The sequence below is a fragment of the Rhinatrema bivittatum genome, chromosome 2 (genome assembly GCF_901001135.1).
Source record: "Rhinatrema bivittatum chromosome 2, aRhiBiv1.1, whole genome shotgun sequence".
Classification (NCBI taxonomy): Eukaryota; Metazoa; Chordata; class Amphibia; order Gymnophiona; family Rhinatrematidae; genus Rhinatrema; species Rhinatrema bivittatum.
The window spans coordinates 370,135,753-370,153,213 of record NC_042616.1 but is presented as its reverse complement, the minus strand read 5'-3'; the positions used below and the strand labels follow the sequence as shown (position 1 = coordinate 370,153,213).

Here is a 17,461-nt window from a genome sequence, read left to right as displayed (position 1 = left end):
CCGCCGTGGTTGGCAAGGATATGGTTTGGTCGAGGTGAAATTGTGAGACTACTTTAGGTAGAAAGGAGGGAACCGTGCGAAGATGGATAGCCTCAGTAGTGATTCTGAGAAAGGGATCACGGCAGGACAGCGCTTGTAGCTCTGAGATGCGGCGTGCTGAACACACTGCCAGCAGGAACACCATCTTCAAAGTTAGCGAACGGAGAGACAGGCCCCGAAGGGGTCTGAAGGTGGATCCGCGAGGAAATCCAAAACAAGGTTGAGGTTCCACAGGGGCACTGGCCACTTCAGTGGCGGACGAATGTGCTTGACTCCTTTCAGGAAGCGAGAAACATCTGGGTGCACGGCAATGGTCTTGCCATCCTTCCTGGGACCGTAGCAAGACAGCGCAGCCACCTGAACCTTGATGGAGCTTAGGGAGAGACCCTTCTGAAGCCCATCCTGCAGGAAATCCAGAACAATAGGGATAGTAGTCGCATGTGGATTGGTGCCATGAGTGTCGCACCAGGCTTCAAATACTCTCCAGATCCTTATGTAGGTGAGGGATGTGGAAAACTTGTGTGCTCGGAGGAGTGTATCTATCACCGGCTCCGAGTAACCTCTTTTCTTCAGTCTAGCCCTCTCAATGGCCAGACCGTAGGAGAGAATTGAGCTGGATCCTCGTGGAGGATGGGACCTTGACGCAGCAGGTCCCTGAGCGGAGGCAGGGGAAGAGGCTCCCCTGTCAGTAGTCTTCTCATGTCCGCGTACCAGGGTCTTCTTGGCCAGTCTGGTGCCACTAGAAGAACTAGGCCCCTGTGCCTCTGAATCTTGTGTATAAGGGCGCCCAGCAGGGGCCACGGAGGAAAGGAGTATAGCAGGGTCCCTGGAGGCCATGGCTGAACCAGGGCGTCGATCCCGTGAGAGAACGGATCTCGCTTGCGGCTGAAGTATCTGGGTACTTGAGCATTGGACCTGTCCGCTAGTAGGTCCATGTCCGGAGTCCCCCACTGATCCACGATCATCTGGAAGGCTGTGGGGGACAGCTGCCATTCTCCCGGATTTAGGCTTTCCCAGCTGAGGAAGTCTGCCGCGGTGTTGTCCCTTCCGGCAATGTGGACAGCGGAGATGTCCTGGAGATTCGCCTCTACCCAAGCCATCAGTGGGGCTATCTCTAGGGACACCTGTTGGCTTCTGGTTCCGCCCTGTCGGTTGATGTATGCCACGGTGGAGTTGTCGGACATCACTCTATCTGCTCTGTTCCGCAATCTGGGAGCAAATTGCAGGCAGGCTAACCGGACTGCCCGTGCCTCTACACGGTTGATGTTCCACCCCGACTCTTCTCTGCTCCACCGCCCCTGGGCGGTGAGCTCTTCGCAGTGTGCTCCCCATCCGCTCAGGCTGGCACCTGTAGTGAGCAGAGTCCATGTGGGGGAGGACATCTTTGACCCCTTGCTCATGTGGTCGGACTGCAACCACCACCGTAGCTGGGTCCGCACTCTGGCTGGTAGAGGTAGATGCACGGAGTAATTCCGGAAGCGTGAGCTCCATCGAGAGAGAAGGGAGCGTTGTAGTGGTCTCATATGGGCCCGCGCCCAGGATACCACTTCCAGGGTGGATGCCATGAGACCGAGAACCTGCAGATAATCCCAAGCTATGGGCCGGCTGGCTCCCATCAAGGACCGTAGACGCGTCTGGAGTTTTAATCTTCTCTTGGTGGTGAGACTGACTTTGTCTGCTTGGGTGTCGAACTGGACTCCCAGGTATTCCAGTGATTGGGAAGGCTGTAGGCAACTCTTGCTCAGGTTGACTACCCATCCCAGGCTTTCCAGAAGTGCGATCACTCTGTTGGTTGCCAGATGGCTCTCCTCTCAGGAGTTCACCCTGATCAGCCAATCATCTAGGTAGGGATGGACAAGGATTCCTTCCCGTATGAGCGCCGCTCCTACCACTACAATCACCTTGGTGAAGGTCCACGTGCCGTGGCTAACCTGAAGGGCAAAGCCCGGAATTGGAAGTGTCGTCCCAGGACCTTGAAGCGTAGGTAACGCTGATGATCCTGATGGATCGGGATATGCAGGTAGGCTTCTGACAAGTCTAAGGCCGTGAGGAACTCCCCTGGCTGTACTGCGGTCTTGACTGAGCGCAGAGTTTCCATGCGAAACCTCGGGACCCTTAAGTATCGGTTGACTGACTTGAGGTCTAATACGGGCCGGAAAGTGCCCTCTTTCTTGGGCACCATGAAATAAATGGAATAGTGCCCAGAATCCATTTCCCATGCAGGTACTGGGATTATGGCTTTCAAGGACAGGAGCCTCGCCAGGGTAACTTCTAATGCCGCCTTCTTGTGGATTGGACACGGAGACTCCACAAACCTGTCCGGAGGGGTGTGATGGAAGTCCAGATAATAGCCCTCTCGGATGATGGCGGGGACCCACTGGTCCGACGTAATCTCGACCCATCTGGGGTAGAAGAAGGTTAACCTGCCCCCTTTGGCTCCGTCCCCCGGATGGATCGGCTGATTCTCATTGTGAGGCGCGGCCGGGACCTGAACCCGAGCCGGCTCCCCTCTTGCGCTGCTTGGTCCGAAAGGACTGGTTCCTGGCCTGAGGACGAGGTGCCTGGTAGCGACTCCTATAGGGAGTGAAGCGTTGGGTGCTTCTACCTCTGGAGGGCCTCGGAAAGATGCGCTGGTTCCTCTTGGACCTGTCTTCCGGCAGTTGAGGTACTGGAGAGGTGCCCCATGTGCTGGCCAATTTATCTAAGTTGCTGCCGAACAGGAGAGAACCCTTGAACGGCATTCTAGTGAGACGTGTCTTAGAAGGAGCATCGGCTGACCAATTCCGAATCCAGAGCTGCCTCCTGGCTGCTACTGAGGATGAGACCCCCTTGGCTGTTGTACGGACTAGGTCGGAGGCGGCATCTGTAAGGAACGAGAGAGCTGACTCCATGTCCGCTGCCGGAGCATTGTTCCCGACCTGTGACAAACAGGAACGCGTCACCACTGTGCAGCAGGTTGCGATTCGTAGAGACAGAGCTGCCACCTCAAAGGTTTGTTTCAGGATGGCGTCCAGGCGTCGTTCATGAGCCTCCTTGAGGGCCGTCCCCCCCTCCACTGGAATGGTAGTGCGCCTGACCACAGCGCTAACCAAGGCGTCCACCTTAGGGCACGCCAGCATATCCTTGATTGCCGGGTCCAGGGGGTACATGCCGGACAGGGCCCGACCCCCTTTGAACGAGGCCTCCGGCGCATTCCACTCCAAATCTATCAGCTGTTGCGCCGCTTGCAGGAAGGAGAAATGGCGGGCTGTGGGACGAAGACCCTCCAGCAGGGGGTTCTGCGTAGATGCCTCCATGGTGCTGGGGCCTGGAATAGCCAACTCCGTCAGGCACTGAGAGACCAGGTCGGAGAGATCTTCCTTGGGAAAGAACCGCCTCATAGTTCGTTATGGCTCTATCCCCAAGGGAAGTTCCCCCTCCTTGGAGGGTTCGGACTCGTCCTCTGAGATATCAGGGTCCGCATGAGCCGGACTGCCCAGAGGCTGGTGCTCACGATAAGGACGAGAAGGTCCGGGGGCAGGGTCAGCCGGAGCAGCAGCGGGTCCAGGACGGGAAGCCGACTGCATCTGTACAAAGGCGTGGATCCCCTTAAATATGTCCACCCAGGAAATGGAAGCGGTCTCCAGCCGTCGGGGTACTAGGTCCCCCCGGGATTCCTGGCTGTTCGAGATGGCCCGCTAGATCCGGGGTGGCCCCTGGGGAACTGTCGGTAAACCTCGGTTGAGACTGATCCTGGCCCGAGGCTCCCACTGCCTCCTCACATTGGGTACAAAGGGAGTCTGGCTCCTCGCTCTGCTTGGCTCTAAGCTGGCACGCTGAGCACAGGCCAAGAGCTTGCATGCCGGAATCAGGAGGTGCCGCCTCTAGAGACGCCAGGGCGTTTAAGTGTTCCATGGCGCCGGCGCTTATGCTGTCAGCAATATGCGCTCAAGAACAATATGCGCTCAATAATATGCGTTCAGCAGTATGCGCTCAATAATAAACAATAATAAACAGTATGCGCTCAATAATTGCGTTCAGCAATATACACTAAATAATAAACAGTATGCGCTCAATAATATGCGTACAGCAATATGCGCTCAATAATAAACAATATGGGAGGTCACGTGATGTGGTGCAGCTGAACGGACGTGTTCGTCTCAGCTCCGGGCGCCCCTCCTACAACAACGGCTCAGCTTACCTTTTACGCTTTCCGAAAACGTACCAAAACTAACTCCGAGCTGAGCAGCACAATTCTTTAAAGAAATAGCAAGCAAAATAAGCCAGTTTAAAACGATTTCAGAACAGCAAAAACTGAAATTCACAGTGTTGTTTAAACCAGTGCCAATAGTTTTTACATAATAATATAATAATAATATAAAAATAAAAATAAAAACAAAAATTTAATAAATTAATATGTAAGTCTGTGATAACAGTTTATATTCAATTAGAGATTATAAGACCGATGATTGGACCAATTGGCCATCAGAAGTTTCTGTTAATTCAGATCTCTTGCCAACACTGAGGTCTTATCTCTATACAAATATTACAGTTACAGTATTCTAAATTTATGATCTCAGTATTCATTAACTGCTTACTGAGAATAATTCCATTCTCACTTTGCACTCTATACCATCCCAGACATAAAGTGCCATACCCCCACCAAGTTGATCCTCCCTATCACTGCGATATAATTTGTACCCTGATATAGCACTGTCCCATTGGTTATCCTCCTTCCACCAAGTCTCTGTGATGCCAATTATGTCAATCTCATCATTTGCTGCTATACACTCTAACTCTCCCATCTTACTTCTTAGACTTCTGGCATTGGCATACAGACATTTCAAAGTGTGGTTTTTGTTTGTTTTAACAACCTGCTTTTCAGTTGTTTGGGATAATTCGGAAATCATTAGCTTTGGTGATTTTTTACATATAGGCATATGAACTATGTTTGCTTTTGATGGAACCTCTCTGTTGGGATGCCCTAACTCTCCTGTTTCATTAATATCCTTCAAGGATACATTTCTCTGAACCATGCACTGCTGAGTGACTGTCGGCTTTCCCCCTTGTTCTAGTTTAAAAGTTGCTCTATCTCCTTTTTGAAAGTTAGTGCCAGCAGCTTGGTTCCACTCTGGTTAAGGTGGAGCCCGTCCTTTCGGAAAAGTCTCCCCTTTCCCCAAAAGTTTCCCCAGTTCCTTACAAAGCTGAATCCCTCTTCCCTGCACCATCGTCTCATCCACGCATTGAAACTCTGGAGCTCTGCCTGCCTCTGGGGACCTGCACATGGAACAGGAAGCATTTCAGAGAATTTCACCCTGGAGGTTCTGGATTTCAGCTTTCTACCTAAAATCCTAAATTTGGCTTCCAGAACCTCTCCCCCGCATTTTCCTATGTAGTTGGTGCCCACATGTACCACGACAGCCGGCTCCTCCCCAGCACTGTCTATAATCCTATCTAGGTGACACGTGAGGTCTGCCACCTTCGCACCAGGCAGGCAAGTTACCAGGCGGTTCTCACGTCCACCAGCCACCCTGCTATCTACATTTCTAATAACTGAATCACCAACTATGATGGCCGGCCTAACCCTTCCCTCCTGGGCAGTAGCCCTGAGAGATTTGTCCTCAGTGCGAGAGGACAATACATCACCTGGAGAGCAGGTCCTTGCTACAGGATCACTTCCTGCTACACCAGGGTAATGTTCTCCTACTGGGAGACCTTTCTGATCCAAGGCAGCACTGGGGCTGCCAGAATGGATTTGGGACGTGGCTACTATGAAACAAGGCAGGACAACAAGGCAAGGCACAAAAAGGAAGCAACATGCACTGCAAGGCAGGAGGACCTGCTGCTGAGGTGCTGGGAAATGGTGCCACTGGATAGAAATAGGGAGCGTTTAATGACATCATCCAGCGGTGCCGAATTAGGTTTCCTGTCGCAGGGCCTTTATCCCTGGTGAGAGTATGTTTGCCCATGCCTATGGGCACATGCAGGAGTGGCAGCGTTCATGCTGTGAAAATGGAGCATGGCATCAGGGCGGGCTGGTGGCATTCTGGGATGAGTGCAGCTGGTGATGAGACCTTCCCACGACAGGCCAAATGTTACAGGCGCTATCTTGAGGGTGAAGAGTTTTTGAATTTTTGTTAATGTAACGAGCTTAGGGGCCAATTTACTACGTTGCAGTAAAACAGCACTTTCCCATACTGTACTTGAGCAGTTCAGGAATCCCACTGTAATTTTCCTCTCATTATCATTGCATTAAAACTATGCTTTTTCAGCTGCAGCAATGTGGTGGCGACCCCCAATCCTTGGGCCATTAACTTTTAAATGGACCAAAAGACCTTGTAAGAGTCCCCCCAGTCTCACTCCTGTAAAATTTCCCTGGTGATCCGTAGGACAACTCCTTCCTAGACTACCCATACCCCAGATCAATGCAAAGCAGTACCTGGGGTCAGCGGGGCAGGAGTGAATGGGGATCACTCCTGCCCCCGCAAGACCCCCAGGATTTAGAGGTAAGCCGCTGGAGACTCTAAGGGTGTGGGGAGGCTTTTAGAAGGGGAGCACATTTTTTTTGCAATGGACAGGGCTTAAGCATGGGGATTTTTAATAAATGTATGTGCAGAGCAGGTATGCAGGGGAGATCACCAACAAGGAATTTTTACAGTGGAAGATGGGGAAACCCCTTTTAAGTTGTCGACTTGGGATCATTAAATCTTAGCTAATGTAGAGACGATGAGGTCTCCACTAGATGGCCCTAGTTCCCAGCCCTTAGATGGACAGTAACAAAGAGCATACCATTCAACACAGCACCCTCTGGAATTGGAAGTCCTTTAGGAACAAAGGGGGGGGGGGGGGCTAGCCCAAATTAGAGTGTGGCAGTATAGATTTGATTTTGAGGGAGAAGGAGCTGTTTCAGTGTTCTCTCCAAGTTAGACCCCAGCTTAGCACAGAAGGGAGAGACACTGCCCTGCCATGTCCTCTGATAGGACTGGAAGAAACAGAGCAAGATCCTGAAGGATTTTTGCTGTTTTTTCTGGATCTTTGCAGTTTTTTGACCTACTATTCCTGGCAGGCTGTATCCCCTGCTCAGGGTAGACAGAAGGAAACTATATACCTCTTCACCCAGCTCGAGGAGACACAGTGACCAGTTAAGGAAGAGGATTTTCCTGTTGAATTTTTGACTAGCTACAGAGGAAGGAAGCTGTTTTTTCTGTCACCCTTCTTTACCCAGAGCTGGAAGCTGAAAAGACTTTCAAGCACTTGGCCTTTTCCTCCTGGAAGGTCTGAGCCTATCTTTTAAAGCGGAGTTGGAGAGAAGTGGAGAAGAACATCTGAAGACCCTCCACTGAGTTTCCACCCCGGGACACAGGACATTGCCAGGTTGGAGTTCCTGATTCAACAAGGACCTCGGGTAGGGGGATCCATGGTTAAGACGTTCCAGTCCACTTGGGACACTTATCATCCCCATCCATGGAGGATAAGCAAGTTTCAAGCCCCTGCCTGGAAGGACACATCCACAGAGGTAGAGATCAATTAAATCCTGGCTCATGCAAATCTAAAGATCATGGATGTAACTGCACACTTTATTTTTTTGCATCTCTTGATTCTTTTGAAATCAATGACTGTAAACTTTAATTTGAACACCCATCCAGAGAGTCCAGCTTGGTTTGTAAAGGTAACTGTCCCAAAGAGCTATGATAACACACACACACAAGGGAGAGCAGCACTGCCAGGGCCAAGAAGGTTAACCTTCCCCCCCCCCCCCCCTGCACAGAAAAGAATCCACCCCTAGAGGACAGAAGAGTAGGGAAAGTAGCAGAGAAGGTAGCCCTCAAAGAAATTAATGTGTGCCCTTAAGGTAACAGTGGCAATCCAGAACAAAGAGTTAAAATAACTTTCCCACATCAGCAAAGCCTGCAACTTTTTTTTTTCATGTTGTGCTATTGATTGCTATGGCAATAAATTGCTTTGCAAGCAACAAAGTTCATTACCATGGCCAAGTTGCACCTGTTTTATGGGCCCACAAGTAACTCACAGAAGTTAGAGATAACTGTAAATTCCGCATGCTATTTGCATTTACTTTGTGATAATGCGTTTTACCCACAGGGTAAAACGCATTATCACAGCCTAATAAATAGGCCCCTTAGAGAGCAATTGATTTATCATTACTGCATAATAATACATTATAAGGTACCTACCCTAAAGGACAGTTCCAGGTTTTCTCCACCCCATACCTCCATTCCCATATCATATGTACCCAGATATTCAAAATACTTCTTTCTGACAGCGAACAGCCCTCCAGCCATAGTTGGGGATCTGAGAATGAAGAGAATACAAGTAGAATAAAAAGGTGTATCCCATTTTCTCTCTATTACCCTACATTAGTAATGTCTGTAATGTAGATTTTGATGTCATCTTATTTGCTGATATCAGCAGTTCATAGGGAGCTGTAAAATACAGAGCACTGAAATAGATGAAATAAGTATGTGAAAGAAGTCTATATTTTCCACAACACCATCAGTGGTTTTTCTCTCTGATGGACAACACAACCACAAGGCAGAATATTTAATTACACGGTTTTAAATGCATATCTTCAGACCATTAATTATCCATAAAATGTGTATGGATCTCAATGGAAGTACACCCAGAAGTAGGTTATTCCCCTTGAAAAGGGGGGATATGATAGAAGTTTACAAAATAATGAAAGGACATGAACAATTTAATGTAAATTGGTTATTTACTCTTTCAGATAATAGGAGGACCAGGGGTACTCCATGAAGTTAGCAAGTAGCTCATTAAAACAAATCGAAGAAAATTCTTTTTCACTCAGTGCATAGTTAAGCTCTGGAATTCATTGCCAGAGGATGTGGTTACAGCAGTTAGTGTAACTGGGTTTAAAAAAGATTTGGATAAGTTTCTAGAGGAAAAATCCATAAACTGCTATTACAGTAATTAATAAGCAATAGTAGCTTGTGATTTATCTAATGTTTGAGTACTTACCAGATACTTGTGACTTGGATTGGTCACTATTAGAAACAGGATACTGGGCTTGATGGACCCTTGGTCTGATCCAGTATGCAAATCTTAAGTTCTTATGTTCTCTACAAGCTGTGATACCTTTTATTGGACCAGCACAAGAATTCTCCAAAGATGCCGTAGTACAAGAGATTTTGAGGCCACAGAAGTCCCTACTTCAGATTGCAATAGAGACCTATGAAGTCTTGAAAGATCCTGTACGATGGCATCCTTGGAAAATTGTGTTGCTGGGGACTGGTAGGGTGTGCATGTTTGAACCAGAGCACATGTGCACCCATCAGTTCTTGACAGACCTGGTGTAGGGTAGCTCCTAAATTAGTTCCTCACTTTTTAGGGTTGGCTCCTAAATGAGTTCCTCACTTTTCTCTTTTGTTTAATTGCTGAATTGAGCTGGACAGCTCTCTTCAGTGCAGGACAAAAATTCTTCAGTGAGGCTGCTATTAGGGCAAGTAAATTTAAAAAAAAAAAAAGGGTCTGGTAGGCTGGAAACAGGTAGGAGCTGTGTCGACTCTCTTCCCCTCCCCAGCATGGTTTCAGCGGTTTTTCGCGGTGTTTACAGGATTTTTTTTGTTTTGGGCCGATTTCTCCTCTGGCCATTGGCGCCGCGATGGTGAGGGGTTGGCTTGTCGCGCGTCCGGGTCGACTCCGGTTGCGCCTAAATCGTCTCGGCCTTTGCGTGGCCTGCGTTTCCAGGGGGGAAGGTCCCTCGAGCTTCCCAGGCCAGCTAAGCGACGGAGGCGCATGTCTGGGCTTTTCTCGGCAGTGTCAGGCCCGGCAGCGACCGCGAGGAGTCCCGTCTCGGAAACCGCGGCCATTTTGAATCCTCCGGGTCTCTGCTACCACAGCCGCCAGAGGATTCCCTTCCAGTACTTTTTCCGGTGCACCCAGGTCCCCAATAGGGCCCAGGAAGGGACCCCTTGCCTGCGCCGACGTGGGCAGAATCTGGCTCCCTTTTCGCCCAAATTTTGTGCTTTGATGCACAAAGCTTTTTTGGCGCAATACCAGGGGTGTGGCCTGGCGCAGGTGGTCAGCCACCTCCCCCCCCCCTTTGCTCCCGGAGCCCGGTTTATCCCGGGGAGGATCCCTGCCTGATGCGGTTCCCGGTCAGGGCATGCAGGGGTCCTCGCAGGCAGGAGCTCCGCCCGCTCGAGGGGTGCGTGTTCCCACGGAGGTGCCACAGGACATCCCCGATGGTATGGGGAGGGCGGATATGGACACTGGGGTGACGACCCAGACGACCTGGACTCTGGACCGCCAGCAGAGGGGGATGATCCCAAGATTCTCCGGCTGTTCCGCAGAGATGAGTTAGCACCACTTATTCCTCAGGTTCTGGAGGAACTGAGTCTCTAGTCTCCAGCGGCTGAAGCGCGTAAGGATGGTACAGATCCGGTTTTACAAAGCATCAGGCATCCGTCAGCGGGTTTCCCGTACCATGACTCTGTTCAGACATTTCTGGAGCAGGAATGGAATTCACCGGACACAGGGTTGAGAGTAGGCAGGGCTATGGCTAAGCTATATGCGTTGCCAGAACAGACCCTAGAGTTATTTGCCCTACCCAAGGTAGATGCCGCGGTCTCAGCCGTGATGAAACAGACCACTATCCCGGTTACAGGGGCGACAGCGTTGAAGGACGTTCAGGATCGCAAACTCGAGATTCAACTCAAAAGGATTTTTGAGTTCTTGGCCCTCAGTCTTCGCGCTGCTATTTGTTCCAGCCTCATGCAGAGGGCATGCTTACGCTGGGTGCAGCGTACACAGGAGGAACAGACACTCACGGACAAGCAAGCAGCTCGCACAGACTGTTTGGAATCGGCGATAGCCTTAGTAGCCGATGCATTGTATGACGTAGTCAGGACGTCCTCCCGAGTTATGGGGTCAGCAGTGGCGGCACAGCACATGCTCTGGCTTCGTAACTGGTCGGCGGATATTTCTTCTAAGTCCTGGTTGTCATCTTTACCATTTAAGGATCGGCACCTGTTTGGGGAGGACTTGGATCAAATTGTGCAACAGCTGGCAGATGCTAAGGTGCCTCTCGCTTGCCAGAAGACAGACTCTGGGCTAGACGCAGTTTTCCGCCTCGGCAACGGTTTCGTGACACTCGGTTTTGCCAACCGCGCTCCGCGGGAGCGCCAGCACAGAAGAATTCCTCATCTGGAGGACAGTCCTGGGGGCAGCCCTTTCGAGGGGGCCATAGACCCTTCAGGAACTCCAGCAATACCACTGCTTCAGGCCCCAAGTCTACACAACGAAAGGAGGCTGGTCCACTCTGCAGTTCCTTTTGTAGAAGGTCGGCTGGCATTGTTTTACGGGGAGTGGGCCAAGATAACATAGGACCAGTGGGCTCTAGGGGTGATAAGAGATGGTTATGCCTTAGATTTTGCAAGGCCCAGCCGCGACTTGTTCCTAGACTCACCGTGCAGCTCACTGCAGAAGCGCAGAGTGGTGCGGGAGACTATGCACAGGTTGCAGCGCTTGGGGGCCGTGGTACCGGTGCCTTCGGAGAAAATTCAAACCGGGCAGTATTCGATCTATTTTGTAGTCCCGAAGGAGGAGGGAACCTTTCGTCCCATTCTGCCACGGCACCTCGGGTCTTCACCAAGATCATGGTGGTCATGGCGGTGGCCTTACATCGGCAGGGAGTGCTAGTGCATCCCTATCTGGACAATTGGCTCATTCGGGCAAAGTCGGAAGCCAGTTGTCAGACATCGGTACAGATGGTACTTCAGACCTTGCAGTCGTTAGGCTGGGTGATGAATTTGGCAAAGAGCCACCTGGTACCCTCACCGACTCTGGAGTATTTGGGAGCGTTCTTCGACACCAACAAAGGCAGAGTCTTTCTGGCGAACGAGAGGGTTCGCAAACTTCAATTGCAGATTTGGCGATTGGCAGAGTTGAGGATCCCCTCGGCTTGGGACGTGTTACAGGTCCTCGGTTCCATGACTTCTACCTTGGAGCTGTGTCCCCTGCAGACAGCATTCTTGGCTCAGTGGAGTCTGGTGTCAGCGAAGTATCACCAGCCCGTTTCTCTTCTTCCAGAGACCAAGGACAGTCTGTCATGGTGGCTCCACATTCCCAACCTTCTGAAAGGAATGTCCTTGGAGATTCCGGATTGGATAATCCTGACCACGGATGTGAGTCTATCTGTTGGGGGAGCAGTTTGCCAAAATCAAGCAGCTCAGGGCTCCTGGTCGAACGAGAGGCGTCTTGGTCTATCAATTGGTTGGAAGCCAGAGCTGTGCGTTTGGCTTTGCTTGCCTTTCAGCCTTTGCTCCAAGGGCGGTCAGTGAGAGTGCTCTCAGACAATGCGACCACTGTAGCGTATATAAACAGACAAGGTGGGCACTCGGAGCCATGCGGTGTCACTGGAGATTCAGGACCTGATACGGTGAGCAGAACAGCACCTGATACAATCTCAGCATCTCATATCGCCGAGTCGAGAATGTACAAGCTGATTACCTCAGTCGCACAACTTCTGGATCCAGGGGAGTGGGAGTTTGTCAGACCAGTAATGCAACTCATTCACGAGAAGTGGGGTTGTCCGCGAGTTGATCTCATGGCAAATCGTCATAATGCGAAGGCTCCTCGGTTTTTCAGTAGAAGCAGAGATTACAGTGCTGAGGGCATAGATGCTCTGGCACTTCCCTGGCCTCAGGGGGTTCTACTCTATGTGTTTCCTCCATGGCCTCTGGTGGGCAAAATCCTATGGCGGATAGAGAGTCACCCAGGGAAGGTGGTGCTCGTGGCCCTGGAGTGGCCACGCCATCCTTGGTTCGCAGATCTGTTAAATCTAGCGGTCGAGGGTCCCTTACGACTCAGTCATCTCCTCGGCCTACTACACCAGGGTCCCGTATTTTCGGATCAGGCCGATTGCTTTTGTCTAGCAGCATGGCTTTTGAGAGGAGGTGTTTACGGTCTAGGTGGAAGCTCACCTTTGTGGCGTATGTCTGAGTCTGGAAAGTCTTTGAATCTTGGTGTCTGGCAAAGGGGACTCAGGCTTTGAGTGCCTCCGTAGCACACGTGTTATCCTTCCTATAGGACGGGTCGGTTAAGGGTCTGGCTCTCAATTCCCTTAGAGCCCATGCCTCATCCATGCCCCTGGCCCGCCCATTTTCGTCAAGCCAGTCTTCAGCGAGTACCTGGAGATATGCACGTGGATGCGGGCGTTCGAAAATCCCGGTTTTAATGCACGCTGGGATTTTTAATCTGGCCGATAATGTTTAATTTGTTACATAGCTTTCCACAGAATGATCAAGGTGAGATATAGCAAGATAAAAATAATAAAGCAAGTAACTGGCTGCTGCATGAAATAATTAAAATGGTTAAGATCCTTTTTGTATAAAGGATGCCAGGGTAAAATATAATGTTGACTCAAGCTGTTGACTCAAGCATTTACAAATTGTGGAGCATGATACAAAGATAAGAATAAATGTTTCATTTCCTCTGTGAGATTAAGCAAGGGTGTGAACATAACCTCCCTGTAAATGTTTTCACAGTTAGTTTAGTTTTCCCAGGGGGGTTAGGAATGTGCACATCTTCACCCTTTTCATCTTTAACTAAAAGTGCTTATATTAACATCTTATCTTGGTAAGAAAGTGTATTTAAATCTTGCATATGTCATTCAGTATTACCTGCTGGCTCCCCATGCGCGCATGAATAAAGGGTAAATGAAAAAGAACTTCCAGTCTGTGCTGATAATTTTTTTTCATAGCAGATGGTGCATTGGCTAGGAATCGAAGGAGGGACCAGGTGTCCTGGATTAGTACAGTTTCACTGGCCAAGTGTCCCTTCTCTCGCTTCGAATGGAATACAAGACCCCTGAAGGTATTTGGTCTTTTTTTTATCTTTCTATCTTTTTGTGCTGTACTACTTTTACTGAACTGGCATGGAGACTGTCATAGGAAATGTTACTTATTTATTATTTTTGTGTTACAATATAGAGACTAAAATATTCTTTTGAATTAAGAGCTATTTAGTTTTTTTTCATAGCATGGGTTTCAGAAACAAATGTTTTAAAATGTTAGATCCTGTGGACTTGTTCTTTATGCAGGAAATTTGCATGAAAACCACATTAGCTTTCATTTTTAAACTAGGACATGATACAAGGAAGAAAAAAGGCTGCTTAAATCACCTGATTGGGTCAATTCTGGACTTCCACCTTCGCCTTTCATGGTCAGGTACAGCATGCCATTGAAATGTCAGCCTCCAGTCAAAGCCCCCGATCATGGGCTCCCCCATCTGCATGTAGAACTCAAATGAATTCCAGTCAATGGTATCGATAACAGGACACACTATGGCAGCCTCATTCTCACCAATCCTGCAGTATGACAGGTAGAGAGTGCAACAAGCTAGGTCGAGAATACATTGTACAAATCAACTCCTCTTGTACCTTTCATCAATTGAACTAGCAGAAAATCTTCAGTGATGTGGACCTTCCTGTTCGTACCTCCTACTGTATATGTAAAACCACACCCCGACTTAAAAGTGTCCCCTCTTACATTGATATAGAGTGTGACATATTACTGTGCATAGCAACTTGCATGTGACTGAGTCTGTCTACTTTTGGTGACTTCTATAAACTTTAAGACGCTCTCTCTCTCTCTCTCTCTTTGTTTTGAATGGCATAGTGATAGAAACCTTTTCCTGGTAACGCACCTGTGGTGTATTAATCAGCGCATAAAGTGAAAAATAGTGCAGGCGAAATAAATATATCATGACTTGCGGAAATTACCTATGCTATGCGGGAGAAGGGAAATTTGCCTAACCATGCCCCTTTTTTTATCGTGGGCGCTATTTCCACTTTATTTATAGTATTATGATAAATCTAGGGGTTTGTTTGTTAAAAACAAGAGGCATAACCCAGATCTGCTTCTATTACAGGAGAAAATCAGTTTTAAAAAATGACATTTTTCCAGTAAGCATTGGAATTTATCTTGGAGGACAGAAGCCAGGTTAATAAAATATTAAGCAGATTCTCCCACCCACCCACTCAGCAGCATCCCCATTCCCTACCACCTCTGCTGCCGAGAATTTGCTTCTCCCACCCTTCCCCACACTGCAACATATTCATTCATAGCAGTGGTGGCTCCAGGTTTCTCCTCTCTCCTTCAGCAGCAGGCTTAATGAGGCTCCCATGCTGTGCAGCACTGCACTTCTGCTTTTTGTGCAGGGCCAGGAAGCCTGCTGGGAAGTGCTTCTGATGGACAGGGCCTGCTTCAAATGCATTTGCAGCACTAGAGAGCAGGTATTTTGGCTGTGAATTGAGGAGGTGGGACATGAAACACAGCATGGATGGCACTTGGGGGGGGGGGGGGGGAGGCAGGACTAGAAATACAGTATGTGCTTTAGCCCACACTGGCTGCCAGCAGTAGCTGGAGGCGTAGAAACACTGCATCTGCAGCTCTGCAGCAGCTTTTTTAATCAGCCTAAAATTAAAGTGAATATCAGTTTAAACCAACTGTCACCTTTGGAAAAATCTAGGAAACTATTATTGTGAAGCATGAGAAAGTAGTTTCTCACTGCTGAAGTCCTTGTGCTTACTACATTGACATCATTGTCATCATGCAACAGTATATATATATATGTGACACATGATTAGGGACAGTAAACAGAGTACATCGTGACATGACATTGCAGGGGCAATATGGCAAGCTGCATTAAATTATAAGAAGAGAATGACAGGATAATTAACAGTGAAATACCACAGGCATAATGCCTTAAGATGAATCGGGATGAGGAAATGTGTGGAATCAGATGTGCATCATGACTATTGCTTACTCCTCTCCCTTTCCTCTCACTCAGCAATCATATTAGCCCACACTTCACTGTACCTTTCCAGAAGTGGCTCCAGCCAACCAGAGACGCACTCACAGTGACAGTCCAGGAACATGAGGACATCACCAGTGGCAAATGTAGCCCCAATTAAGCGAGCACGGACCAGTCCTTCTCTTATGTTTGTTCGTATTAAACGAACTCGTTTCACATTGCTTACATATGTTTCAAGCTGACTCTTCAAATATACTGCAATCAAAAACAAACTTTTTTAAAGTCCCAAATTCAGCATCCTCCTAAGAAAATCAAATTGTACTAGTTGTTGCTCCAGCCTGCTGTACCTTTATCACTGTAATCATCTACTAGTATAATCTCCTTTAAAAGTACTGCAGGAGAAGTTTCTAGAACACTGTGTATCGTCCGCAGCAATGTTGACCATGCTTCATTGTAAAAGGCAATTATTACGGATGCTGTGGGAAGCTTTCTGTAATTGAAGGTCTTAGCTTTACATCTAAAATTTTAAAATATAAGAAAATTATACATTAACAGATTTCTCATCTGTGTCAAGACACAATTGTTAATGTAATTTACTGTATCTGCATTTTATGTGGGTTGCTAATGGTTTGGATGTGTTCCAGATTTTACAGAAATTAAGATAAGTGTCCAGAAGTTGGAAAGGAGATCTAAATGTCTGGAATAACAGATCCAGACTGCCAACTACTGCAGAACTGTTGAGAGCTGATCTGGCTTGTGTAGGGTTACCAGATGTTGATAGCTCTGAGCAGATCTAAGTACATAAGAACATAAGAACATAAGAAAATGCCATACTGGGTCAGACCAAGGGTCCATCAAGCCCAGCATCCTGTTTCCAACAGTGGCCAATCCAGGCCATAAGAACCTGGCAAGTACCCAAAAACTAAGTCTATTCCATGTAACCATTGCTAATGGCAGTGGCTATTCTCTAAGTGAACTTAATAGCAGGTAATGGACTTCTCCTCCAAGAACTTATCCAATCCTTTTTTAAACACAGCTATACTAACTGCACGAACCACATTCTCTGGCAACAAATTCCAGAGTTTAATTGTGCGTTGAGTAAAAAAGAACTTTCTCCGATTAGTTTTAAATGTGCCCCATGCTAACTTCATGGAGTGCCCCCTAGTCTTTCTACTATCCGAAAGAGTAGCAGGCAGTAAGTGCTTCTGTTTCCTATGCTGCTGCTGCTTGTGTCATCTTTTAACCTATTGGTTGTCAAAGCTAATGCCTGTCCAATAGGCTGTGGAAGGAAACAGGCTCAACAGCAGAGGAGACAGAAGCACTTCCTGTCTGCATTTATAGCCACGCATGCTCTTTAAACAGCACCATCTGCTATCAGAACCTGTGACTGGTGAAGCCCATCCACTCTTGGGTCACCATCATCAGGGCCCCAGAGAAACTCTGCAGCCCAATGGTAGCACAGGGTAGGGAAGCAGAGGAGATATAGAACGAAGAAGGGATAAGCAGAAGATAGAGGGAAAAGTATAGGGGGATAGCAGGAAGGGAAGAGGAGAAAGAATGGAAGGAATAGGGGAGGGTGAAAACAGGATAAGTTTGGGAGAACAAGGAAGGAAATAATAATGAGTTGTGAGATGGGGGAAGGATAAGGAGA

At 48.4% G+C, this 17,461-nt stretch overlaps 1 protein-coding gene across 5 annotated transcripts in view; it reads right to left on the bottom strand.

Moving 5' to 3' along the window:
- The window catches only part of GALNT4 (polypeptide N-acetylgalactosaminyltransferase 4), a 400,871-nt gene that overhangs the window by 171,618 nt on the left and 211,792 nt on the right, over nucleotides 1-17,461 (bottom strand). For all 5 annotated transcript variants that reach the window (XM_029589960.1, XM_029589962.1, XM_029589959.1 and 2 more), the window contains 4 exons: nucleotides 16,158-16,327; nucleotides 15,876-16,065; nucleotides 14,177-14,362; nucleotides 8,211-8,328 (listed from right to left, as the gene is read on the bottom strand). In XM_029589960.1, the coding sequence (XP_029445820.1) occupies nucleotides 8,211-8,328; nucleotides 14,177-14,362; nucleotides 15,876-16,065; nucleotides 16,158-16,327 (664 nt within the window). The remainder of the gene's footprint in view (nucleotides 1-8,210; nucleotides 8,329-14,176; nucleotides 14,363-15,875; nucleotides 16,066-16,157; nucleotides 16,328-17,461) is intronic.